At 42.1% G+C, this 26,392-nt stretch overlaps 1 protein-coding gene across 2 annotated transcripts in view; it reads right to left on the bottom strand.

Annotated features, from left to right (window-relative positions):
* Positions 1–26,392, bottom strand: part of GRIA1 (glutamate ionotropic receptor AMPA type subunit 1) — a 217,203-nt gene that overhangs the window by 61,947 nt on the left and 128,864 nt on the right. For both annotated transcript variants that reach the window (XM_044451009.1, XM_044451008.1), the window contains exons 6-10: positions 5,159–5,320; positions 3,634–3,801; positions 2,355–2,459; positions 1,032–1,142; positions 12–218 (exon numbers count right to left, since the gene is read on the bottom strand). In XM_044451009.1, coding sequence (XP_044306944.1) covers positions 12–218; positions 1,032–1,142; positions 2,355–2,459; positions 3,634–3,801; positions 5,159–5,320 — 753 coding nt within the window. The remainder of the gene's footprint in view (positions 1–11; positions 219–1,031; positions 1,143–2,354; positions 2,460–3,633; positions 3,802–5,158; positions 5,321–26,392) is intronic.

The raw sequence follows: 26,392 nt of genomic DNA, 5'->3' as shown, positions 1-26,392 counted from the left end.
TAGAAACTTACTCCATAGACTAGCTCCCCAACCATGCCATTCCATAATTTACTCTCGGGATCACGGGCGCCATACTTTCCATCAGCAACAATCTGCAGGCTGTAGTTGTAGCCAACGTGTTTTGCAATCTCAGCAGCCAACTCGACACAATATCCTTCATACCTGAGATTTCCTTCCAATGGTTCATTGGTCTTCTTCTGCATCACATATGGGGCTTCCTGGAGAAAATAGAACAAGTTACAAATCGACATTTCAGCCTTTTGGAAATGTGCATTTGTTGCATAATGCCAGAAGAGAAGGAAGTCCTCAGCATTCATGCTAGCAGCTTCTGAAAAAAAAAATTGGTGGAGTTCAGTTCTCCAAGTAACATTTTTTTTAAGCTAATAGTAAGATGGAACTAACTCAAGAGAAAAACTGAAAGCAATCATAAAAGGAATTCCCAAGGAGAAGGAAAGGAGAACATTCTATCTACCTGACCTTCATCCTTCTTCTCCTGTAATTGATGGGTTCAGGGTTAGCCAGAGGTGCTTTGCAGAGATCTAGAGACACTGAGCCATTCCAACAACATTCTGAAACTCCTTTACCCAAGGCACACTGTCTCCCGGCAGTAAGTCTCATCTGTCCTTAAATGGGTCTCAGTGTAGCTGCAGCCCATGTCAATCAGAAGTGTGGCAGTTGCCTTTTAAGCCCATGAGCAGGAGGCACGTTGATGTAGATGCTGAAGGGGAGAACTTGTGCGGGCTGCTCAGCATTCTCTCCTGTAGGTAAGGTGTAATCTAGCAGCTGAGAGGAGTTCTGGCAGCTGGAACCGGGCAGTTATGCTCACTGCCTTTTAAGGTTTCATAGATTTTGCTCTTGTGTATAAATATGAAGGGAAGGGGGCAGAGAAAGAAGGAGACCAGGGGCATTTCTTCAAGTCACCATATTTCAGGTACTAAATTTTGCTGCTATTAATTTACATACACTGGACGAACTAGTAGGAGATCCTAACTCAAGGATGAAGCACAACTAGGACTTGATGTCGCACTTACTAGAATAGTTGTAACAATGTAGGTCCTGTTCTGGAGAGTTGTGGTTTCATTTGCGCCTTGTTGATCTGTGACTGTTGGGACGAATTTTTCATCTTCATTCCAATAGCCAATCTAGTAATGATAAAGAAACTACAGTACACCTTTGACATGAAACAAGCTATCAGATCTAATACTATTTTCTCCTGTGCACTGCTTGAAGCGATGGAAAAAACCTCATGGTAGTGTATGAAATAATTCATGCCTTGTTCTGAACATATTCATATTTTAAAATGCTCTTTGTTATTATGGCTTTGCCAGTGATACCTTAATGGCATAATAGCAAAATCATGTCATATTTTATGGACAAGATATATATTGGTGTCATTGCATTCCTGAACATGTAACAGAAGCTTGGAGTTCATTGGGATTTTTTAAGGTGGCTCCGACATTCATGGTTGTGTCTACATCTGCATCTGTGCATGTACTCCACAAGGTAAACTTGGAGAAGCAGGCAATCTCATGGCCACAGGCATCGCGGCACCAACAGACAATTCTCTTGGCACCCACTGTTCTCCTGCTCCTCCAATACCTATGCTGAACTCTGTCCCTGGGACAGGTGACTTGTCCTTCATTACTAGCCACACTTCCCATGGCACTTATTTTGTTGTGGAGCTGAAACAGACCACAATCCTACACATGTCTTCTCAGAAGCAATTCTCAATGAGTTCAAAGGGTTTTATATCCAAGTAAGTGTGTATGGGATTGTAGCCATATAGTGAAATCTCCTTTGTAATCCATTCCTTTGTAAACAATTGTACTTAAACTTTAATTGATTCATATTTAGCAACTATGTGGCCACGACAATTCACAGAGCAGTATTTACACTGGATATGCAGGAGGATTTGCTCTTGGTGAATTCCTCTATGCGATAGCCTTGTTTGCACGATTCCGAATAATGTATGTATCAGAATTAAGCTACTCATTAGATTTCACGCTTCTCTGAACATTGCAGTACAGTACTTAGCAGTTTTAAACATAGACAAATATGTATTTCAATATGTAGCTTGTGAAAAAGGGTACATCTGAATATGTATCAAATAATATTTCAGTACTCATTTTGAGATGATTACAGAAGGCACAGATTAATATGGAATTGAAATTGAACAAAATTAAGAAGCAAAATATGTGAAGGTGACATTGACCAGAAATACACAGATTTACCCAGGCCTAATTTACACACACATAAATAATGCACAACAAAAATTAACTTTGGAGAAGAAATGTCCTCAAAAATAAGTCACAATATTACTTCCTTCTGTGTTTAAAAGCAAGCAAAGCCTTTACCTTTCTGATCCCATCATGTTTCATTTCAATCACATGAAGGGTATAATTAGTCCGATGTCCTTTCTCATTAAACTGGACATTACCCGTCAATCCTTCAAAGCGTACCTTTAATAATAATGATGTTCAAAAATCAGGTAAAAGATAACACCTTTTGCCTCTGCCCACACATTTAATTCAAAACAAAACCACATAGCAAGAACTTCCTATGCCACGGTTGGTAGTTGCATCAAAGGAGGCAGTATTGGAACTGTTCCTCACACCTAATTCCATCAGAAAGAATGGCGATAGGGTAGCCTTCCCCAGCCTAGCACCCACCAGATATGTGTGTCTGTGTTGCACTACAACACCCATCATCCCCAAGAAGCTCAGGGAGTGTGTGGGTGGGTTGAAGAAGGTTGCCACAGAGAACTTTTCCACACATTTGCTCCTTGTGTACAGTACAATTTTCTGTGCAAGACACTATCACTTATCTCTGAGCTCAAATAGATAGAATGACTTGGGACTTTTATTAGCAAAGACACAATAGGTGTTACACAGTGACAAATAATAAGTTATAAACCATTGCTTACTGGAAATAATGGAAACATCAGTCTGCTCCAGCACACAATCTCCACTTGATTTTTCACTTATGCAACAGCACATAAACCTAAGAACGAGTTTATCATGCCCTCCATCTGACATGCTAGCTTTCACCTCCAGGAAACACTCAGACATGCACCTCCCTCCCTCACCAGCCATCTGAAGTGGCTCAGCCCCAGAAGGATAACTCGACATGCTTTCCCTGTCTTTTGACATAGCCATGGCCACTTACCCAGAAGCATAAAAAGCCTATTCCACTGATTGCATTAAAGAATTCTGAAGCCTTGGAAGTAAAGATTTTTGAGCCAATGCGCAAGGTTTTCTAAATACATTTCTTCCCTAATGTCATGGGGTTTTGTACCATTTCATTTTCCAGTTTTGTTTTCCTGAATAGAGTTAATAAATCAGCATCAGATATTCCATTTCATGCAGTGCTCATTCTTTTTAATGATTCAGCATGATGTTTCCAGAGCATCCAGTCTTCCCAGCCTGGCAGCCTTCAGATATTTCAGATTTCTACCTTCAAGATTCCAGACTTTGGCTATGCTGCCTGGAGCTGCTAGGAGCTGAGCTCTAACCCAGATGGAGGACCCCAGGCTGGGAAAGGACTGTTGCATCCAGTCAACGTGACAAAAGACAAATATGCAATGGCCACACACTGGAAAAGAAGTTTGACTTCACACCATTCTGTGCTTCTGACCTGTTGCAGAGCTCTCTGGATATCAATCCCTTGTCCCCACGGAACAGCCGGATTTGCCAGGCAATCCCCAGCATTCCCACGGCGCGAGATGTCAATTCTCTGTTTCCTGAGACTCTGAAAAGCTTCTGCCATTACCCGAACCCCATCGTACGTAAGAGCAGATGTGTACTAGAAAATAGATATAAGACATGTATTGGCCACTAGGCTTGGTCCTGGAAACTTGCTGCTGAGCGAGCAGAAAGACTTCTTTGTTTTGCTCAGCAATTAATTATTGTGTATGCCGGGCCAATTGCTGGTTTCCCTCTTAGGTATTTTGGTGCTCTGCTTTTAAATTCTCATTTAAATAGCATTTAAATGTTGCCTGCACACCACTGTGAGGGCCTGTTGGCAGACACCAACACTGCGCTGCGTTTTGCACCTGCTAAAGACATCTTTGTTCTGGGAAGCCTTTCTTGTTCAGCAGCCATGGTTTTAAAGTTACCTTGGCTTTAATATCTTCTTTTTATTATTTTAATTGCTTAGCTTTGTATTATTATTTATTGCACTGGAATTTGTTTCAACATGGAGTGGAATATGAATGGTAAATGAATAATAAAAATAAAATAAAATTGGTGCATCCAAAATCCAGAATTTATAAACATTAACACAAGTATTCTGTTAAAAAAATAAATCCTATACAGTGCTTTAGAGAAACAAAGGAGGCCTCAGGTTGAAGTATTTTTAAAACAACTTTTTTATGAGATGATATAGAGAGCCTGTCCCCCCCCCCCCCACCCTTTAAGGTCCTTCTTCCTTAAAGTAACAAAGCAAAATGTTGAGTTCTGCAAGATAGTCTTGCCTCAAGAAGTTCATTGTAAAGCTTGAGAAAATGCAGAGAAGGAGAAGAAAAATGGTCAAGGGCATTCTTGAGGTAACTCTCCTATGAATGAAGGTTACAACATATGGGATTGGTTTAGTTAAAAAAAGATTGAGTAATGGGAGGGATGCTAGAGGTGTACAAAATTATTCATGACGTGGAGAAAATGGTTAGGGAAACCTTTTCCTTCCTTTCTCATAATACTAGAGAACTGGGGCTATCCTATAAAGCTGCTTGCTGGGAAATTCCAGAGAGCTGAAAGGAAGCACTGTTTTAAATAGTGCATAGTCACTTCCACAAGATGTAGTGATGACCACCAATCTGCATGGCTTTGAAAGGGGTTGGACAGACCTGCTGGAGGGGAGGCGACGAACGGCTATTCGCCTCGATGGTTATACACTTCCTCCAGGATCGGAGGCACCTTACCCCTGTGGACCACCTGCTGGGGACCTTGGACCGGTGGGCGCTGTGGCACTCACATCCTGCTGGTGGGATCCCATGGGCAGCCGTGTGAACAGAATGGGCCCTTTGGTCTGCCTCATCATGGTTTTCCATATGTTTTTATCTGCTATGAAAATGAAAGGCTTGGGCTTGTGAGTCAAGAGTGAGTTTGCAGCAAGAGAGGGGCACTCATGCTGCCTCTGACAAATGGTTTTCAGTACCACTTGCCTTTGGCCTCTTCCAGTCAACCCGGGGTTGTTCCCTGGCATCGTTGCTCTTCCATTGTTGCATAATTCTAGCCGGGATTGTGTCTGTGTAATTCACCAGTTGGAATCCAGTCACATTTGCTCCACTTTCCTTGAATTTCCCCAGGTCAATGTCCATGAAGCCCTGCAGAGGAAAAGATATAAAATAAGTAGATGATGGATTTACACGGGAACAGAAGACTACTAGGCAGGTATAGTGTTATGACGGGGGATGTTTGACAAATCCGTCTTGGAGAATTCCGATGCAAACAGACCTGATCCACAAGCCCCAGACTACCATGTGGACTGGAGCCTTGTAACCCTTCAGGTGTTATGCTTCTATGAATGTTGTGAGCCCCCCAAAATGTGCCACACTGCATTTCAAAATCAGGAATGCCTTTAGAAATTGGTACTATGTGAGAAAATGCTTTAAAAGGTACATATTTAAACATGATTTCATTAGTTAGGATACACCCAACCCTGCACATTAACACAGGAAAAGAATGGAACAGACCTAGGGAAGAACACACAGGAAAGTGGTACAGATTGGAAGTTGAGTGGTCTGTCCATTTTGAATCGTCACGGCCAAAGCCAGCTCCTGGGTCCTCTGTCTTTGCGGTGTGACAAAATGACAGTGGCCGGCAAACAAATGGGGCTCTGAGATGGTTCACTGTGTCAAGTATTGGTCCTCCTAGGTTTAGCCTTAAGCTGTGCTCAGGCAGAACAGAACCAGTGGAAGTGAGAATAGGCAGTGGCTCCACAGTCTATTTGCTCACAGTTGTTCCTACGTGAGGCAGAAGCACTGACAAGCCCCAGGAGGTGAGATGGGAAGACAAAGAGAAGAAAGGGGGTGAAGCCTGTTGTCTCCTCCTTAGAGCACCCAGAAAATGTTAAAAACACTTGGCATGCACTGACTCATGGAATGTGGGTAGACCTAAACATATACGGTATTGTATCCTAAGTTAGCCTTATCCAACCTGGTACCCTCCAGATGTTTTGGACTACAACCCCCAGCATTTCTGACCACTGACTGTACTATTTGGAGCTGATGGGAGTCGGAGTCCCAAAGCTTTGGAGGGCATCAGGAGGGAAAGTCTGTCTTAAATAATGTATAGCACCCTGTCAATCCAGGGGATCCTGGATTGTCTATGTATTGTTTTTATACAACACAATCCTTGCTAGCTTTCTTACAGCAAGGGCAAATCTGACTAAAAAAAAGCAAAGAGGCCTGGGTTCACCATGAAAAGGAAAACAGGTCCATTAGCCAGAGTATATTTTAATGAGGGCTGTTTGGGTAATGGAAAACGTATTCCCAGAGAATGATTCAGTGGGGAATTGTAAAAATTTGCAAGGAATATTAGTCACATGGTGAAATTTGGCCAGCACTAAGTCTTATACACTCAATCAAGCGTCACTAAAGGGATAATGCACTCCCAAGTCTAAGGTCCATGAAAGAAATAAAAGTTATGGAACAATCGACCTTTCTGTTGACCAAGAGATTAATACTCACACTTGGCTGTCAAAGAACAAGGCAGATGTGTTAAAAAAGACTGTACAACAGTGTTAGAATATGAAAGTTACCCATGCTTACAGATAAAACAAGACAATCAAATAAATAATGACAAACTTTTACAAATATTTCAAGGAAGCTTACCAAGAATGTACCATAAAGATACAAATTGCATTTGAGTAATTATTTAATTAATTGAAAAAATTGCTTAATAATGATTTCCATGGCTGGAAAAAAGTAAGGAGATTCCACCCATGCAGATTCCTTAGGCTGAAGCTGCTCCTTGGTTTGGAGGAAATTCAGCATTGATGTCCAGGGCAGATATCCTCCCAATGCAAATAGTAGAAACATAGAAACATAGAAACAGAGCGAGTCAGAAGGGGCCTCCTGGGCCATCTAGTCTGAACTCCGGCACCAGCCGGCTCTGCTCACGACATGCCCACCATGTGGACGTCCAGCCTATCCTTGAACACCTGCACCGATGGGGCCTCAACGACCTCCCATGGAAGCCCCTTCCACACCCTCGGGGTTTGGATGCTTCCTAGCATCCAAATGGCTTCCAAGGAGCTTCCAAGCTTCCAAGGAGAGATTTTCAGCTGGACCACAGCAGTGCCTCCCCATCTACTGTGATATATATAATTATCACCATAACCCCTCTGGTTGCTGCTATTTGCAAGGTGTGCATGTTAAATGCAAAATCTGGATTAGTTTAGCCCTGAAATATCCCAGTCTGGCTGATCAAAATCTTCCTGCACTTGAGCAATGTTGTTTGAACACATCCCTTTGTGTGAGCAGTGAAGCAAGCCAGGAAGACACATCATTGCTTCCTGTCATTATAAGAATCATTGCTGTTTTCATTTCTATGCTTCCCAAAGGCCAAAGCTGCTGTATCCAAAGTGGAAAACGCTGGGCATCCAAAGCAGCAGGGATATAAAAGCATGGATCAAAGCAGGGGTGCAGAACGAAAGGACAGCGTAGGCTGAATTGCCTTCCACCATGCTGGCACTGGCCTTCCTCCACCTCCTTGGCTTTCCTTGCACTGAGCGTTCTGTGTCTCTCCTTCTGCATGTGGAAAGGGACTTTGCCCCTGCTGGGAGTGTGCCCTTCCAGACGTCTGCTCTGCATGCTAATACTGGGGCTGAAAAATATTAATTCACGGATCTGCTGGGGTAAAACAACACACTGGTGTTCAGATGACCTAGAAGCTAGCATGCAAGAAACATGCAGGATACAGACTGGGCCTCCAGTGGGAAATAAAAAAATATAAGAATTTTTTTGGGAAAACCTAACAAGAACTTAACTTCAAGGACAGTTACATGCTACTGTTTATCTTAACAAGTCTGGGCATTCAGCCAAAATATTACTATAAAGAAAAGTAAACATGGAAACCAGCAAACAAGGAAACAGGAGCTTTGAAAAAAAAGGGTGTTTTGCACATAAATAATTAAAATAAAAAAAATAAAATGTTGTTTGGTGTAAATAAATACCAAGTGCTTTTCTTAAGTATATCCCACCACCTTAAACTAAAGTAGGACTAGTAACATTTTTAAAAAGATGTTCTCTCAAGACACTCTTTAGCTCAGCTGTGCTCTCATTTCAAATCTGAAACAGTCCCAAAACCACTACCTAGTACCTACAGTACCAGAATTGCCTTGTCTTTTCTGTTCAGTTCCAAGGACAACATATTTTGCATCTGTATATTTATGGGAAAAGAACTAATTCTGGAGACTTTTATAAAGTTTATAGCGCAGCCAAGAAGCTTTGACATACCAGCACCAGAAAGAAGCTCAAGTGCCAAGTGAGGGCAACACGGCATTAGGCTATGCAATTGTGCTCCAACCTGTACGTTTACTACTACAGTTTCCTGCAAGTTCTAAAATATTGTACATCCTGTATATTATGTATCGGCTACATTTTTAAATGAAGGAATAGACAATCCAAAACTACACGTGCCACACCTTCTATTTATTGCGTATCCTGATACTACTGTCTGACAGGTAAGATATCATCACAGCTGTTCGTGTGGAGTAATGGTAGTTGACTCCCTATACAACCATGGGAAGAAGGGAATAACAAGGTCATCACTGGACCTTTGTCCTTCCCAGTGGCAGTGAGAGGCAGGGGAAGGAAAACCTGGGAAGAGCTCTACTTAGTGCCAGCTGAGCTCCTCACTGCCCACCTTGCCGTGGGTATCTCTGGTTTCAGATTAGAGTAATAGTTGGGTTTTCCCAGGGAGACTCTCTCAAGGGTTTGGGCTGGAGGAACCCAGGGAGATTCACTGGGTGATGGTGGCAGAACCTCTGAAGGACAGATTAGGTTCATAGCTTAGGTTCTGTAGGTGCAAAGTGTTATATATTTTTATAAGGCTATGCTGAAGAAACAAAGAAATGGGCATATTTTCACTCGATGTGCCTAAAATGTTTGATCATCTGGAAGGGAAATGTATGTTTGATCTTATGAATAAGATGAATATGGGTAATTTCTTTTACAGTTATACAGAAATTATATGAAGGTGCATAAAATAGTGGTGATTAATCTCTGAAAAAATTGAACTCTATAGGGGAACAAGGCAGGAAAATCCTTTATTCTCACTCATATTTGCCTTAGCTATAGAGTCACATTCTCTAGGCTTTAGAGAAAATTATTCATATTTCTAGAATAAGGAGGAAAAATGGACAGCATAAAATTAATTTGTATATGCATGATATGCTTCTCTTTCTTGAAAATTCAACCAAAACTATAAAGCCTTTAAAATAAATATTGTAAAATGGCTACACAGGATGAAAATTAATTCATATTATTAAAACTGAAAATACTATGTATAAATATATCTTTTCAAGAACAAAAAGAAATTAAAATAATATCTAACTTTGATCTCATTCTAGTTTTAAATATTTAGGAATTTGGATGATTTCATGAAGGAAAAAAGAGATAAGAAATGGGCTAAATTAAATTTAGCTTCATAGGATAAGCTTGCAACAGTAAAAGCACATCTATTACCAAAATTGTTATTCCTGTTTCAGAATATATCTTTGCATCCAGATGTTAAAAATATCCTAAGGGAAAAAAGAAGAAAGGTTCAATAACAAAAGCTCAGGATTTAAAAAGTGTGAAATATAGTGCTGCTTCAAAAGGTAGATTGGCAGTACCAAATTTAATAAAATGCTATGATGCTTTCAGTTAGCTCAAGATCTTGTACTCATAAAAATGAAGAATGCCATGCTAGACCCAGATAGAAGGATTTGATGATACTAATTTTGCTGTCTCTTATTTCTGTATACCCAAACTCCCAAGAAATACATTTGAAATACGCCACCCTTTCACTACTGAATTAGTTCAAATATGGCACAAACATATGAAATTCTAGCTCTTCCTGTGTTCCATTATGTCTCATCTTGAAACATCCCAAATTTAATTCTTAAAGTAAATGTGCAGTTTACCACATGGAAAGAAATGGGAATTTACAGGCTTAGACATCTATTCATAAGTGGAAAACCCATTTCAGTAAGACAATTAGAAGATAAAGCTGTTCAAATAATAACTACTTGCTTTTGATTAATACAAATCAAACAATTTGCAACTTACTTGTATAATATGACAGGAATAAAAGCAGTTACAGTATTTGAAAGTTATTGTATTAAAGAGTTAAGCAGAGGGGGGATTATCCTCAGCCATCTATAAGAATGTTACTGAGAAAGACTATGGTAATAGCATAGGAATTAGGATGACGTGGGAAAAGAATCTAAATATTAGTTTACCAGAAGAGTCATGAGCAAGAATATGCTTCTCACAGCCTTCTAAGTCTGCATCAGCTATGTCTAAGGACGTAGCCTTAAATAAAGTTTATACATGGCATTTGTGCCCCAAAATTACATAAAATTAACAGCAAGCTATCTAAAATGTGATGGGGAAATTGTAGTTTAAGGGATTCACTTGAACATACATGGGTGTTTTGTTTGAACATCATATCTTTTTGGCACAAAGTAATATAGTGGTTGCATAAGGTAACAATAAAAGATGGATCCTAATGAAACTTTATTACTGTTTCCATTTTTTTATTGGGGAGAATGAGGGGTTGTGTTATAAAGATTTGGTGCCAATACTTTTAGGAATTATGAGAACTGAGATTGCTGGATCCTGGGAAAGTGCCCAAGGGCTCCCATTTCAGAAACATCTTGATAAAATATGGTCAGTGACAATGGCAGAGAAACTAACCAGTCACTTTTATCTGACTAGAAGGGAAATAAAGATAATAAAGATAATTCTTAAAACCTTGTATACATTCTTAATTTTTTTGAGAATTAAATGGGGGAAGATGGACCTCTGATTAATCAGCTTGCTTTGTGGGGGAGTAGATTTTAATTTGGCATAAACATAGGCTAATAAATCAGTGATATAATATACTGATTGAATTATTTATATTTAAGCAATGTTGCATATATGACTGTGTTTAACATATTGTAAAGAATAAAATAAACAAACAAGCAGAGGTTCTGCATCTCCAGTTTAAAGTCAGCTTCCACATCCTGGTTTATCTGGAAGTCATTAATGATCATTCTCATTTCAGATGTTAGAGGAAACTATGGTTAACTCCAGCTTTGTAGTATTTTTACTTGCAAGAAGGAAGGAACAAGGCAATTGTGGGTCGGTGCATATTTGACTGACCAAACATGGCTATTATCTCCCTGGCACAAGAAGCTTGCCTTGTCCGATTCTGCTTCCCAGTGTACGGTAAAACATGAGTTAGAGTTCACTGTACAGGCAATGGCAGAATAAGAATAAGGAAAAGGAAGTGTAAAGGAAGAACTTCTCAAATTCTATCATAGTCTAGTCATAAGAAGCATGGTTACATCTTTTCTTTACGTTGTTTTTCTTTTTGCTTGGCCTCCTTTCTCTTTGTTATCTCTTTCTATTAATTGTTTAGATTATAGTGCCTTTGAGGCTGGACTATTTTTGCTAATAACATTGCTATCCAGCTAGAGCCCATGGGATAGAATGGGCTATAAATCTTAATAAAGAAATCTAAAACAGCCCACTGTGTAACATGCAAGGCTTGCTTTAAAAAACCCAAACTGTTCATAAAACCAGCTAGGTGGCAAATCTGGGCAGCAGCTATTGCAAATATATACCCATTTGCCTTAAAATTCCTCTAGATCTTCAGAAGTGGCCCATTAAGTTTAAAAACAAAAAGCAAGCAGTTAACACTCTGGTGGCAGCCAGCCAGCAGAGAAGAGTCAGAGTCCCAGGGTAATGCTGAAGAGGTGAAACTTGAAAGATACATTTAAAATCGGTGCAATAATATATCTTTTAAATTGCCACCATCTTTTTCTGCTCTTCTCTGTATGGGTCCTGCTGTAAACTAAAGATGAATGTATAATAAGATTATATTATTATTCAGACCAATTCAGTTCAGACCAATTCAGATTAGCTTTAACCTACAGCTTTCTTATGGGCAAGGTCCCACTGAAGAGAACCTACCAAGGACGTTCTATTTCCCGGATACAAATGTTTGACTCTTCAGCATGGCAGAAACTGCACTTAAGTGATATCACTTACTTTTTCTTTTTCCTATGTGTTTCCATGAATCAGGTTGGGACTCATTAACAACAACAACAATTTCAAAGCCAAAGCTGTCTGGGCAGAGTACAAGAGTGCATAAAAACAGTACAATAAAAGGCAATAAAATATCCTAACTTCTTAGCAAAAGGAACATCACATATTTAAAACAGCTAAAACATACTGTGATGAATGACCTTGTTAATTAAACAATGCCTGAAATGGCAATACCCTCAAGCCTCTGGATAACCAAATGTATCTTTAAAAGCCACAGCATAATGGGTCATTTTAAGCTGGCACAAAAAGCTTTAAAAAATGTCAAGGCTGGTGCCAGGCAGACTGTAATCATTCCGAAGATGGGGGGCCACCACAGAGAAAGCCCTCCCCTTTGCTGTAAACTTTCCTTGGAGTTGGCACTTAGGCTAAAGCCCCAGGTGTTGAGCATCATATCCAGGTAGATTGTGCTTATGAGAGAAACTCTGACAGGTATTTTGGTCTAAGCCATGCAAGACTTTATCTGCTAAAACCAGCACTTTGAATTGAACCTAGAAGCATAGAAGAGGCGAATGCAAATAGGCCAGAATTGGCCTTGTGGCTTTGGACCTACTGCAATTTCTGAACAATCTTCAAGGGCAGCTCCGTGTAGAAAGCATTGCAGTAACCTAGTTTCTAGAGATTACTAGAATGTAGATGAATGAAACCAGACTATCCCTGTCCAGATAGGAAGACAGTTCGGCTACCAGCTGAAGCTGGTAGAAGGCACTGTGAGCCACTTAAGCCACCTCAAGTGAAAAAGATGGCTCAAAGAGCACCCACCAAGCTATGGATCTGCTCCTGAGTGTAACCCCATCTAGAATAGGTGATTGGTCAGAGGAATCACCCACCAACAGCATCTCAGTTTTGTCTGGATGTAGCTTCAGTTTCTAAGCCCTCATCCAGTTCACTGTTGCAGTCAGACACTGGTTCAGTGTCTCACCTGCTTTGGATGAAAAGGAGAAATAGAGCTTATGTTATTAGTGTACACATTAGTGTACACATATATAAAACTCTGGGTAACTCAAGTCAGCAGTTTTATATATGTGTTAAACAGCACGGGAGACAGAACAAACCCCCAAGGAATTTCATACAGGAAAATCCACAGGGTTGAACAGTACTCTTCAGGAAGCATCTTCTGGAAATGGCCCTCCAAACAGGAGTGGGGCCAGTGCAATGCAGCTCCCTCAATCCCAACTCAGAGTCACCCCAGGAGGATATCATGGTGGATGTTACCAAAAGCTGCTGAGAGGTCCAGGAATATCAACAGGGTCACATTCCCGCTGACTTTCTCCTGGCATGAGGCATCATACAGAGGACCAGACCTGCTTCCATGTCAAAACCAGGTCTAAATCATGACTGAAATGGATCCAGACAATCATTCTCATCCAAGAACTCCTAGAACCACCTGCTCAAGAGCCTTACCCAGAAAAGGAATATTTGCTACTGACCTAAAGCAGGGGTCCTTAAACTTTTTCAGCAGGGGGCCAGCTGAAAGGTGGTGGCGGTGGGCACAGGCTAGTGAGGTGGCAGCGGGCACACGTGCGGCAAGGCAGTGGCGGGTGCGGGCACGGAGAGGGGGCAGGTGTGGATGTGGTGAGGCAGTGGTTTGCTCGCATGGAGAAAGTCATGTGGATGGCTGCCCCCAGGCTCGCATATTAAACATAGATTTTAAAAGTTGTATCTTTCTTACTTTCAACAATCCCTTTTTAGTTTCTTCATCTTCATCTTTCTCTTCTGCCCACCTCTTCTGTTTCCCACTCTGTATTCCTGCTCTGTATATTTGTGCAATGGGCGGGGGGGGGGGGGGGGGGGGGGGGGGGGAGCCGGTGCATGCGCAGTTGAGCAGTTGCAATTTGGTACATGCGCTGGCTCTCTCAGTTTCTAAGAACGCTTGTACCCACTCAGAGGTTTTGGACTCACTTGGAGATCGTTTTCTTCAAGTGAGTCCAAAACCTCTGAGGCAGGCCGGAGAAATGGTCATGGCAGGCCGGATGCGGCCTGTGGGCCGTAGTTTGAGGACCCATGACTTAAAGTTAAGGTCTTCCATGTCAAGGGAGGATTTCTTCAGAAGTGGTCTCACTGCTTTCAGGAGGATAGGACCACTCCCTCTTGCAAGGAAGCATTAATCACTTCCCTGGCCTGATTGTTCCTCCATTACTGGCTTTTATAGGCCAGGAGAGACAAGGATCCAGTCTAAATTGGGTGCATGAACCTGGCCAAGCACCTTGTCAACATGCTCAAGCTGCAGCAACTGAAACTCATCCAAGAAAACTGGAGGCTATACTCAGGTACTCAGGCTGTACTCAGGAAATCTCAACAGATTTCTCTGCTTTAATTCTGGAATCTAAGTCTAGGTGGGTATAAGATATTTCTTTTCCTGGAAGTGCCTTGCAAATAAATTAGAGCAGATCTAAGATCGTACATACAAACAACAAGTTGCACTACAGAACATGTCCTTCCCATTGCCTATCTGTATGGTACCCCCAAATCTATTCCAGAGTATCCTCCAATCTTCCAGAAGAGATTTGTGCTGTGGCTGCAATAGGAAATCTGTTTTATCAGTGGTGCTTATTGTGCTGGAAGACAGACACCACTGGATGCAACCCCAGCTCCCCATACCTCAGGCCTTCTCTGGTAATCCAGATCAAGCAGCTGATTCACAGCTGAAACAAGGCAAAGCTAGAGATCCCGTGCGGAAAAGAGAGGGCAAGAGACTGTATGAGAATGAATGAGCCACCCCTGAGGTTTGGGAGCTGCCACTAGTCCTTGCTGTTCGCAGTGATGAAAAGTGAAATAACTCTTGGCTAACAGGCTGGCATTTCCCTGAGCAAAGTGAGCTGGTTGCCAGGATGGCTTGTAAACAGTCCCAGTGGCCACCACTGATGTTACTTGTGGCTAGTCCAAGTTCAATCTAACTCCACTGGGGAGGGAAGAAGATACTATACCAATTGCCAAATCCTGCTGATCGCCAAGCCCCATCAAAACAAAGCTCTTGCAATTCCATTTATAACTATGGAGGAACTGCCCAGGCTTAGTAGGGTCCAATGGACTCAGTCTGCAATATACTGGCATAACCAAGAGGGGAGAATGAAATAGCAGAAAAAATGCTGGCAGATGGGAAATAGTTTCCTCCCTGCTTCAACAATGCAAATTGTTACTGGAGGGTGAGAAAGAAGCAGGAATTAATATTTATGCTGTGGTTGGATAAGAATTGTTTTGGTAAAAATTCACAAGGCAAATGTTCAATCTACCACTGTGTTTACTCTGCCTTTGGATCAATTATGGAACATTGTAGAGGCTTCTCTGGGATCATGCTGTACTCTGCATTCAAATTAGGAATGAGAAATCCAAAATAATAGCTGCAATTGATTTTTCCCCTATTTGTTCCTCAGTGGGAATGCTTGCATTTACTGTTGCTAGAGGATGTACACCAGATGCCAATGGCTGATCTAGAGGAGCCCAGAATTAGAATTCTGACACCGTAGGACACTTTCCTACAGTAGTTCAAATTGACAAAGAAACTATCATGTGGCAAAAACAACTTCTTTTTTCTTTCCCCTCCTTTGCTTCTTCCCTATTATACTTTACCGTACTGGAAAAGCTACATCTATACTAAAGTTGAGAAAATGTTTTCCTTCTGGCAATCACCTGCAGCTCAGTAACCTGTTGTCTGCACTGTTTTGAAATGTTGCCGTAATTTTAGCTAAGAATCCCCATTCCTGCCCTGATCCATGCACATTTACAAATGATCCTACCTACAGGAATAAATAAGTAAAAATCAGGCCCACAGGATCTCTTTACCTGCTGGCAGAAATTTCCATGAGCCTGCGGGAACATTCCCTAGCTTCCAAAGTCAAAGAAGTTGCTTCATCCAGTAGTAGTAATCCTCTAGATCAGATGTGGGCTGGGCTTGACAGCTCCAGGGATGTCAATCCCAGCATTTCTGTTCAATGGACACAATTCACAGGGGCTTCTTCATAACTGAAGTCCAACTTCTGAAGTTCCACCTTCTCCTCATCTCTGCTCTAGATTGCATGGAATGTTTACTTGCACCATTGCATGGTTTATGCCCTGCAGAAATTCTACCTCAATGCCTAGGGTTAGGGTTAGGGTTAGGAATTTAAGAGGTGCAACCCAAGAATGGTTTTACTATAAACAGATGGTGGGACAAGTACTGGGAAGACACAAACTGTTTGGGAAAGCAGCAAGAAGAGTTAGATGGTGAGGGAACACACTTAATATATCATCACTGGCTTTGTATAGGTGATTCGTTAAAGCTCTAGATCAACTTTCCCAAATCTAGGGCCTTCCAAATGTTTTGGACTACTGCTTGCACAATCCATTTACCACTGGCCATGATAGCAGGGGGTAATAGGTCGTAGAACCAAACAGCTGGAATGGCATCATGTTGGAGAAGCTGCTATAGATACTGATTCTCCCAGAGTAAAATTGTACCTGAAATGCACCTGCAGACTTTAATCCTGCACACTGTATCGTATTGGAGCTGCATCTTAAACACAACCAGACAGGCACACATGAACATCCACACACAATGGAAGGGAATTGGCCAGACTCATTTCAGATGTGCCTGCTGGAGGTTCTAACATCTAGGCTTATGTGACACAGCAAAGTGGAATCCGGAAAGCAAATAATAATGGCTATCACAGCTACAATAGCCAGGGAGCATTAAGGGAGTGGAAACATGATGCATTTTCATGCTTTTTTTTAAAGTTTAGAAGCTTTCTGTGATCAGTAAATCATGGAGAGAGAAAAAAATTACATTCCGCTACTGCAAACTATCCAGTCAGGCATCTTCAGTGCCAATCGATTTGGAAACGTGCAAATCAAGTGCTGTGTTGTTTTCCTCATCAGATGTAAATAGAGCAACAGAACTACAGCACCACAAATTTGCTGTGGCCGGTACCTGTCAAGGAATTTTAAGGAAAATTGAATGCTGCTATTTAGTTTCTTCACATGGCATTGATGCCTGCCACTCATACACATTCATCAGGATTTTAAATTGTCACCTCTGACAACTGGAAAATGGTTAATGTTACTTGCAGACCTCAATGCTGCTGCCATAGTCTCTAATGCTAATCTTCTGGAATAAAAGGTAGAAAGCCTGAGGAATGATAACTGGTGGTGTTTAAGGCTGGTTTGCCAACAACTGCTCAGCAACTGGCTTCTTTTGCTTGTGTTAGCTTCACGGTGATGTAAGAGTAGGCAATGCAGGCCCAAGCCAATGCAAGCACTGCTTCCTAAACCAGAGCCCCCATGGTGCCTTCCTCCACTAGAGACAACCCTTTAAAAAGTCTTGCTGCTTTATTCAGAGCCTGATTTCTGCGCTCCCCTCCCCTCAGAGAAATCCAGTTTGGGGCTTTTGATTTGATGCAGGAGCCCTGTTCAGGCTTCTGCTTGAACTCATGCAGGCTTAAAGTAGGTAGTGCAACCTTGACATGTTAACATCCTTGCCTTACCAGGGCTCCTGACTACATGGAGACTTCCATGGCCTTTCAGGTCCCGCTGATTCAACATGGCCATATCTGAGCTGAGGGGGGATGCAGGGCCAGACTGCAGGGCCCCACTGCTCTACCCATTTTAAACCTTCAGGTGCTCAGGCCTATGCTCAAACGGGGCTGTCCTGACTCTTCTGAAAACAAAGCAAAGGAAAACAATTATTTCAAATCTGGGGAGGCGAGTAAGTGAAGAATTTCCACAGCTTTACTCTTAAGAAATAGCATCATAGCTTGAATCTTAGTTTAGAACAAGGAAAGAACCATTTTTCTCAAAGAAAAAATCTGCAAGGCTGACTAGTTTTTTAAATCTACCTTGGATTAATAGATACAGGAAACCTATGGAAACTACGGTCTGGAGCTCCTAGTTCCAGGAAGAGGAACAATTGTTCTTTGTTTTCATTTGGGGTAGCACTACCTCATTGATCTCTTGAATATACAGAGATCATATATATTCTGATCTATAACTGCTGTTTAAAAAAATACCCAATGAGGACACAGGCCATGAGCACAGTATTCCATGCAGAAGCACTCTTATACAGACCTAAACAGATTATTCAGGTCATTTGGGACTTTGCTCTGTGGCATAGTTAGCATAACAGCTAACCTAGCCCAGGTTCTTAACCTGGTGAAGCTGGTGAATGATTATTCATGTTTTATTTATTTGATTTGTGCCCTGCCTTTTTACCCAGAAAAATGGCACTCAAGGAGCCTTACAGTCATAAATAAAACTTGATTAGAACAATAATAAAACAAACACATTCCAACACAATTCAAAACAATGTGATAACGGAATAAAAACTGCATCCATCAGCAGGCCCACCTCAGCACCAAAAGCCTGCTTGGCAGAAGGACAGCAGAAGCGGAGCAATGGTTGCTGTCCTCAGCAGGGAGCTCCACAGCCTAGGAGCGGCCACCAAGAAGGCCCTCTCTTGCTGCCCCACCAAGCACACCGCTGCATATGGCAGTCTTGAAAGAAGGGCCTTCCCCAGAGACCTTAAAATCCAGACAGGCTCCGATGGGAGAAGGCATTCTTTCAGGCAGCCTGATGCCAAGGCAGATGGGATTTTACAGGTTTTAACCTTTGCTTGAATTCTGCCTGGACCAAATGCCAGTGAAGCTGATCTATCTACTCACACTGAAGAACACGTTCCACAGGTAAGGGATGCTGAAGGGAATCCAGGATGATTCTCTCATATTTGTGCATTTCCAGCTTGCATCCGAAAGAGGAAGTCCCTTTCTATAGCAGCAATGCTTGGCTATCTTCACAGATACAGTACATTCCATGCTGCGCTGGAGTTAGGACAAGAGGCAGTAGCTCATACCGAGCAACTTTCCTTTTCTCAATGCTCCACTCATCAAGGAGGGGGGGAGGGAGCCTCCACCCACCCTCCAATCTGGGGAAATGACAGTTCTAAAGCATTGATGGCCATAAATGGAAACCCGCCCTTACTGCGAATGAACTCCTTCTACAATCCTGCTATTATTCTGACAGTTCTTTAACAATTCCTGCACAGCACAGTTCAAAAGACCAGCCTGTTTACATGGCTTTTCTTGGGGGGCAGAAGAGTCCCCTGCATGCCTGTCATCATTTTGACTCCTTCTCCTTCCATTTCGCACCTCCTACGCCTTCCAGGCCTGGCATCAAAATGCACAGCAATTCCGTACTGAATGTGGGGGAGAGAGCGCTTCCGCAGAGACAGCCTTTGTCCGGCTCTCCTTAATTGCCTGCAGGGTCCCCACTGCATGCCTTGTCCTGTGCTCCCCAGCCTGTGATGCTGAATGTGCATCTCTCTCCATTATTCAGCCTGCTTTATCCCCTGGAGCAAGAGAGGAGGAGGATCAGAGAGAGGAGAGATTAGACAGGCATCCCTTGAAAGAAAGACTCTTCGCAGTGCTATTGCCATGGATGGAGTGGAAAGGAAACGCTGCCACCGACAGCAGGTGATTTCTGTGACGGTCTTCTGCAGTTTGTGCAGGGAAGGAAGAGGAAGCAAAACTGTGGCCCTCCAGATGTTGTTGCTTTACAGTTCCCATTGGCTGTTGGAGAATGGGAATCGTAACACCTGGAGAGCCAGAGGTCTTCCCTCTACCCCCACGTGGAAGCTGTTGCATGTGAGGCCCTCTTTACCCTATCCTAGCTAGATTTAGGCAGTTGGATACTCTAAGGAAACTATTAATCTGGCCCTCAATTACCACTCCAGTGGACTCCCTGCACTTGTAGGTACAAGTATTTTTTAAAAAAGTAATCTATCTGTCCTTCTGGCTTATAAGGCTGTTAAATGCCCTCTTCCACCCCATTCTATGAAAGGCATCTAGCAAGAAGCATATTTCTGGTTTTCGTAACTTGCACTCTCCACTCTGTTTTTCATATCTGGCCATTAAGTATTACTGAAATGTTACCGCTCACTGAGCTATATATTTCCTTGTCTTCTCCATCCTTGGATGTTTGATCACCTTGCTGCTGGCATTCTGTGCCCATTGTCTGACCTTGCTTGCTCTCCTTTTCCCATGTTGCTTACTACCAAGTGGCAGAAATGTATCATCCAAGGCAACATTAAGGGCACACCCCTATTCATGTTTAGGCAGAAAAGAGCCCAACAACTCCCAGTCTGGCTGGGGCATGCTGGGGGTTGGAGGCCCTTTTTCTGTCCAAACACACTGAGGGGTCCACCCAAAAGTAAAATGCCTCCTATCTGCTACTTCTAGGGCTGTGCTGAAACCCCCACCTGCCCTGTTGCAACCCCCTCTTTCCTCTGTGAAAGAAATTATTGCCTTTGTGCCTGTTTTGCAGTAATTTTTGAGGATTTCGGAGGCATTTCTCAGAGCGTAGGCCTTCACTTCTAAAGTTCAGTTCTGTTCTACCTTGCTGTAAGGAAGCCACTGACAGGGGCAGCAGTGGTGGTGCATTATGCTTTGTTTTACCGTTTTTTCCACTCTCATCTTGAGGTCTCCGTAGCTGTTTGAGAATTCCGAGAAGCCTCCAGGAGGACTTCTCAGGGAGTTTTCTAGAACTGCTACCTGCTCCATTTCTGAAAGCTGAGCAAAGCATTTTTGATTGGTTTTGTAGTTTTCTGAAGCTATGGAGGAGGAGGAGGAGGCATCCTCATTCAGCGTTCAGGTCCTCCGCAGGCAGCAGCTCTGGAAAGCTCAAATCCTGTTTACCTCTAGGGGCTTTTCAAACTCAAGCAGCTAGGCTAGAGAGACTGCAAATGGAGAACGGGGTGGGGTGGGGGGACCAGTAAAAGAAAGAGCACACTCATCCCTCAGGTGCAGCCCTAAATTTTCTCTGTCCACCTTTTTAAACAGACAGACAGACAGACAGACAAAGACAACCAATTTCTAATGCTGATTTTAAAAGTCAGCCAGACAGATGCCCCCGCCCCTTTAGACCAGCTCCAGCTTGAACATTGTGAAATTTCTCTAACATTCTCACAGTTTTGGGATATAAAATCCTTCCTCCTACGTGAACAACAAAAAGTAACAAATGGAAAATTTGGCACATAGCTAGATTCTGCAACAAAAGTTCTGCTAAACTCAAATGCCTAGGTGTTTGAATTCTAACAGCTACAGTTTGAAACTTCAGGGTGACCTCGCTGATTTACCTGAAGAGAGAATGAAAGTTACCAAAGGCGGGGAATGAATGAACGAAATGGGAAGGCCAGAAAAAGGGGTTGCCCTCTTTACAGAAATAAGACCGGAAGTGGGGTTTGCTTAAGCTCTGTACTACTTGCACAGCAAACACAGAGAAGAGGCAGTGAGACTTTGCTACTGCCCCGACCCAGAAACTGCTATGCCTGCCCACCACCAATATCTATGCAGCAGCCAACATTCATGCAGTCAGGAACCCTTTTCCTCCCTCCCTCCCTCTGATTTATATCCTGTTCCTTTAGCCAAAATGGCTCTCTGGACTGGTTCCACCACCCACCCACCCTTCCTTCCTTCCTTCCTTCCTTCCTTCCTTCCTTCCTTCCTTCCTTCCTATAGTACACTTTCCCAAGGGGATGTAGAAAATCTAAAGCCACAGGTCACAATAAAACAACAGTAAAATAACAATAATTTAATTTAATTTAATTTAAACTGAATATCATTATATACAAAATTGAATTCTGACTCTCTTGTAGGCTCAAATATGCCCTTAGAGTTCAGTTGAGGGCTTCTAAATTGGGTCCTGATGGACATTAGTTGGACATTCCACACATGTGGCATGGAACACTACTAAGATAGCCCCCATACCACCCCCAAATATTAGGGTGAGATAAGTGGAAACAGGACAAATAGAGATGTTGTCCTTGTGACTCCATGAATTCACCAGCGGGGTTCAGATAATCCGCACTCAAGGATTGAGTTTGGGGTTACATGTGGTTGCCATGCACCTGTGGACTGTTGGTGAAACCCAGGCTATCATGTTGTCTCAACCTAGAGAGTGCATGCTTGGAGGGAGAATAAGTGAATAAGGATGCAATATTTTATAGCTTATGTTTACCCCTTATCTTGTATATATGAAGTGGTAATAATGCCAGTTAATGACACAATATGATGTGATTCGTGTGTCCAATGGGAACTGGGAGACCTGGATTCTAGTTCCCACTTGGCCACAGGGCATAGTAGGTGACTGTGGACTAGTCACATAGTCACATCTCAGCCTCACAGGGTTGTTGTTGTGAGGATAAAATGGAGAGGAAGAGAAACTTCTGAGCCACCTTGGATTCCTTGTAACAGCAGCAGCAGCATCCATTTCAACTCCAGGTTGTACCACAATGAAATGTGGAAAAGTCAGAATGGATGAGTATACCTGCAAAGCTCCCTGGTTCAGTGTTACACCTTTCTGGGGGCTTCCTTCCCTGTGTGGAAGCATTAACATTCCCATAAAAAGCAATGGAAGAATCCAGGAGTTTAATGCTGCTGAGACTGGGCTCCAATTGAATCAGAATGGAACCACACCGTTGGCCCTAAACATAAAATGAGCTTTTTACTGGGAAAACTCTGGGGAAAATAGTTTCTGATTGCCTAAATGGAGATGGGGAGAATAGGGTATGAACATTGATGAAACATTACAGCCAGACAAAGACCATAGCAGTACTGTAGGCCATAAGTGTCATAGCAAAAGATGCACATGCCAGAGACGTTGGATATTATGTATAGTTGCTTCTATGCTGATGCTGGAAGCCAAAATGGGAGAGTTGGTGTGCCTGGCTTTAAAGAAGAAGCTAAATACAGTGGACATAACAGAAACATGGTGAGATGGAGAGAAGCTGTGGAACATCATTATCTCCAGTTGTAGGCTGGGGAAGGGCATACTGGAGGAAGTGTGCTTTGTTCCCAGTCCTCCCACTTAGTTATCCCTCTCGAAAATCAAAGTTCTGCTGAAGTTTATGAAGTTTCTTGAATCTATAATATCTTACTGCAGTAATGGAGCTCCGTTTCCAGGATCTTCTGCTAATTTGTGTAGGCTTCATGGAATACAATGTTAAGTAACATGCCGAAAACAGAAGGACACACAAGTATGTTGTGGCAGGAGGTGCTACATGCACAAATTACAACCACAACCTGATGTGTTGCTTCCCTCCAGTAGAAAAAAAGTGCATGCAAATTGTGAAGGAGAGAAGAATAAGTGGGGAAGAGGACCTAAGTACACTGATGATCCAGCAGTAATCCTAGCCACTCACCCCATTAGCTCTGGCCCATTCAGTCACCACTTTTGGAGCTGGCGGTCAAGGAAAGCACTGAAGTGTGGGGGAAAACTAATCAGGCAACCTGCCATTTTAAGGGTTAATATACTGAAGATGCAACTTTCAGCACGTCTATTTTTATGCAAACTTGCCTAGGATTGTACCCTGAGACAATGAACCTGACTAGTGAGATTTCCACACACAGGAGGCATAGTGATCTGTACTGCTGAGGGAAGTAAACAGTGGATAGCTGAAACTGTGTGACTGTGTCCTTGTAAATGGCACTGAGAACAACTAAAACAATTTGCGTACTTCTGAAGCAGCAAGAATGAAGTGGGATGGAGAAGAAAAGAAGGATGCAAAGAGGAAAAAAGTGAGAAGGGGGGTTAGCCAGTGAGGAGAGGCATGAAGCCATAATGGACGTGGACACATTGGCCCATGGGATGTGGTGCTCCAGGATTGAGTGGGAGGATTAAGTGGGGGCTGGGGAAGCCACCGCAAGCCACAGATACTTGATCCTGTGTCGGAATTAAGGGACAAGGGAGCAACCCAACCCACCATGGCTTATCCTCAGCTTATCACGATGTGCAAACTAACTCTTTGAAAAGCATTTGAGAAACATACCCTGCACACACAAAATGGACTCAAATGAGATAAATTCACTTTCAAAGCAGCCATAAGTGTCTTGATCAAGACATAAATATCATTGGGCAAATATACATGAGATGTCTGATTTTCTTCATGTTCATTTCAAGAGTATATATCCTGGCAAAGAAAATTTGGCTATAATGTCAATACTTATTTACAAGGCATATTTGTATCCCTCTCCATTATATGGTTTGGAAAAACATTTGGATCAGTTAAAGGCTCTGATTCTGCCACAGAATTGATTTGGAGGGGGACTTATCATTACCCTGAATAAAGACACCTTGATACCGATTCTCAGTTGAGCATTGGTTGTCAGCTTGAGCTTTTGAGGGTCTAGTTACAGTGTGGAGAGCATCTTTGGTTTATTAAATCTCATACTTTGCCTTAAGCACAAACCTGTTAACTCTCCTATTACAATGCTTTTATAAAACAGACATCCTTTACAAATTAAATTGATCATTTTCTCAATCACTAGCATCCAGACTTTGGTTGTGCCGAATATAAATAATTCTTGATCATTCTGGACTCTTTGTGCAGGCAATCATGTCTAAGATATCACACTGAGCAAATATGCCAGAGAGATCCAATACTTTCATTAGAGTTGACTTCCTGAGTGGAATACAAAATCTCTCCTTCATTGCTATCACAACCTATTAATGATGAGGGTTTTTAGAAGAAAGGCGGCCATCTGCCCCAGTCTTGTTCCAACATGCCTTTCTGCAGGACACATGTTCCTTGTCTTCTACAGAATCTGTGATGTCACATCTGATTACAACAGTGAAATACTGCTGCCAAAACCGAACCACAAAGGCAGTAAGAAAGGTGGAGGGAGAAATGGAGAGGAACCAAAGGGACACAAAGCATGAAGCAAAGAAATGTCCTTGGCATTTCTCATGATGATATTTTGAGGTAAGTGAGACTTACAGTGTTCTACTGAACACACGGTTTATCAGTAAATATATGCCTTTTTGTGATAAGCAGGAAAAATAGTATTGGAGCAGTTTGTTTAGGAATGGGGTTTTAGGAGGTTTTAAACAATAAGAACAGATTCAGGCAGATCCTAGACCAGAATATGTCCTGGACAAGGAGCATCTTCCTTCCATTTGTTCAGCTTCTGAGTACCTTTCTTTTAAACATATTTGTAGCCCATCATTTTGACATGTGATTTACAGGTATGATTTATCTCTGTCATCTAGGATTAAAAAAATGTGCACCTGGATCTCTGCGCAGTCAGCTTATTTTCATGGTAGCTTAGTATGACATGCAAACCCTCTCAATATTTGCAGATCTATTCTGTGTAAAATAAAAAAATACTGTAATTTATGTATAAGTAAATATTATGATGGTGCACAGCTTGGCTCTTAAAATCTGATACCTGCTTCTAGTTGTACATTTTGCACTGAGTTATGATTATTGGAATACATTATTATCAGTTTTATTTGTAGACATCTTTCTACCAGCAAAGGTCATGCAATGCTGCTTACACAGGCATTAAAAACTGGTTACAACAAGGAACCAATGCACTCAAACACAATAAAAATGTAATTCTTACAGAATCAAAGCAGCACCCAAGCCAAGAGAATCACTTAGAGGCCAAAGGCCTTTTTCAATAAAGTGGCTCTTGTCTGCCAATGGAAGGATAGTAGAAATGGAGTGTGCCTCCTTCCCATGGGTACCAAAAAATGCCTCTGATGGTGGCGGTTTGGAAAGAAGGACCTCTCCAGAAGATCTTAAGAACCAGATGAGCTGCTATGGGAGAAGGTGGTTTTTCAGGTAGTCCAAGTCATTCAGGGGTATTAAATACATGCCACCTAAATCAACTGAAAAAGACACAAAGCCACTCCAGTCCACAGCCAAAAAGATGGAAACAGCCCCCTCCCCACAGTTACTACATGTGCATTCTAAGGAAAACAAACATTGATATACATCCTGCTATTTTCAGTTGACCCGAGGCAAGCACTTCTTCACCCCTCTCAGTTTTGAAAAAAAGAGATTTTCTTGAAGGCCACACTTGCCTGTTGTTCCTTTTTGATTCCCACTTTCATTACACGTCAATTATGAAAAAGAGTTCCTCAAACTGTAATAAAGCTGTAATATATGGAACCAGCTTAATAAAGTCCGTTCAAGCAGTACATCATGCTTAGCTGTGCCATAAAGGTTTATTGGTGCACGCCTGTCCTTACAAATGAAAGGGCCATGATTCACTTAAGCACAACATTCCAACAGAGTGTCAATAAATCTTTATATTACACTTCATTGATGTTTATGGAACCTACACCAAA

This window comes from Varanus komodoensis, unplaced genomic scaffold, assembly GCF_004798865.1.
Source record: "Varanus komodoensis strain SLA01 unplaced genomic scaffold, ASM479886v1 scaffold6_1, whole genome shotgun sequence".
Taxonomy (NCBI): Eukaryota; Metazoa; Chordata; class Lepidosauria; order Squamata; family Varanidae; genus Varanus; species Varanus komodoensis.
Note: the sequence above shows the minus strand (reverse complement) of the source record. Positions and strands in the feature narration are given on the sequence as shown.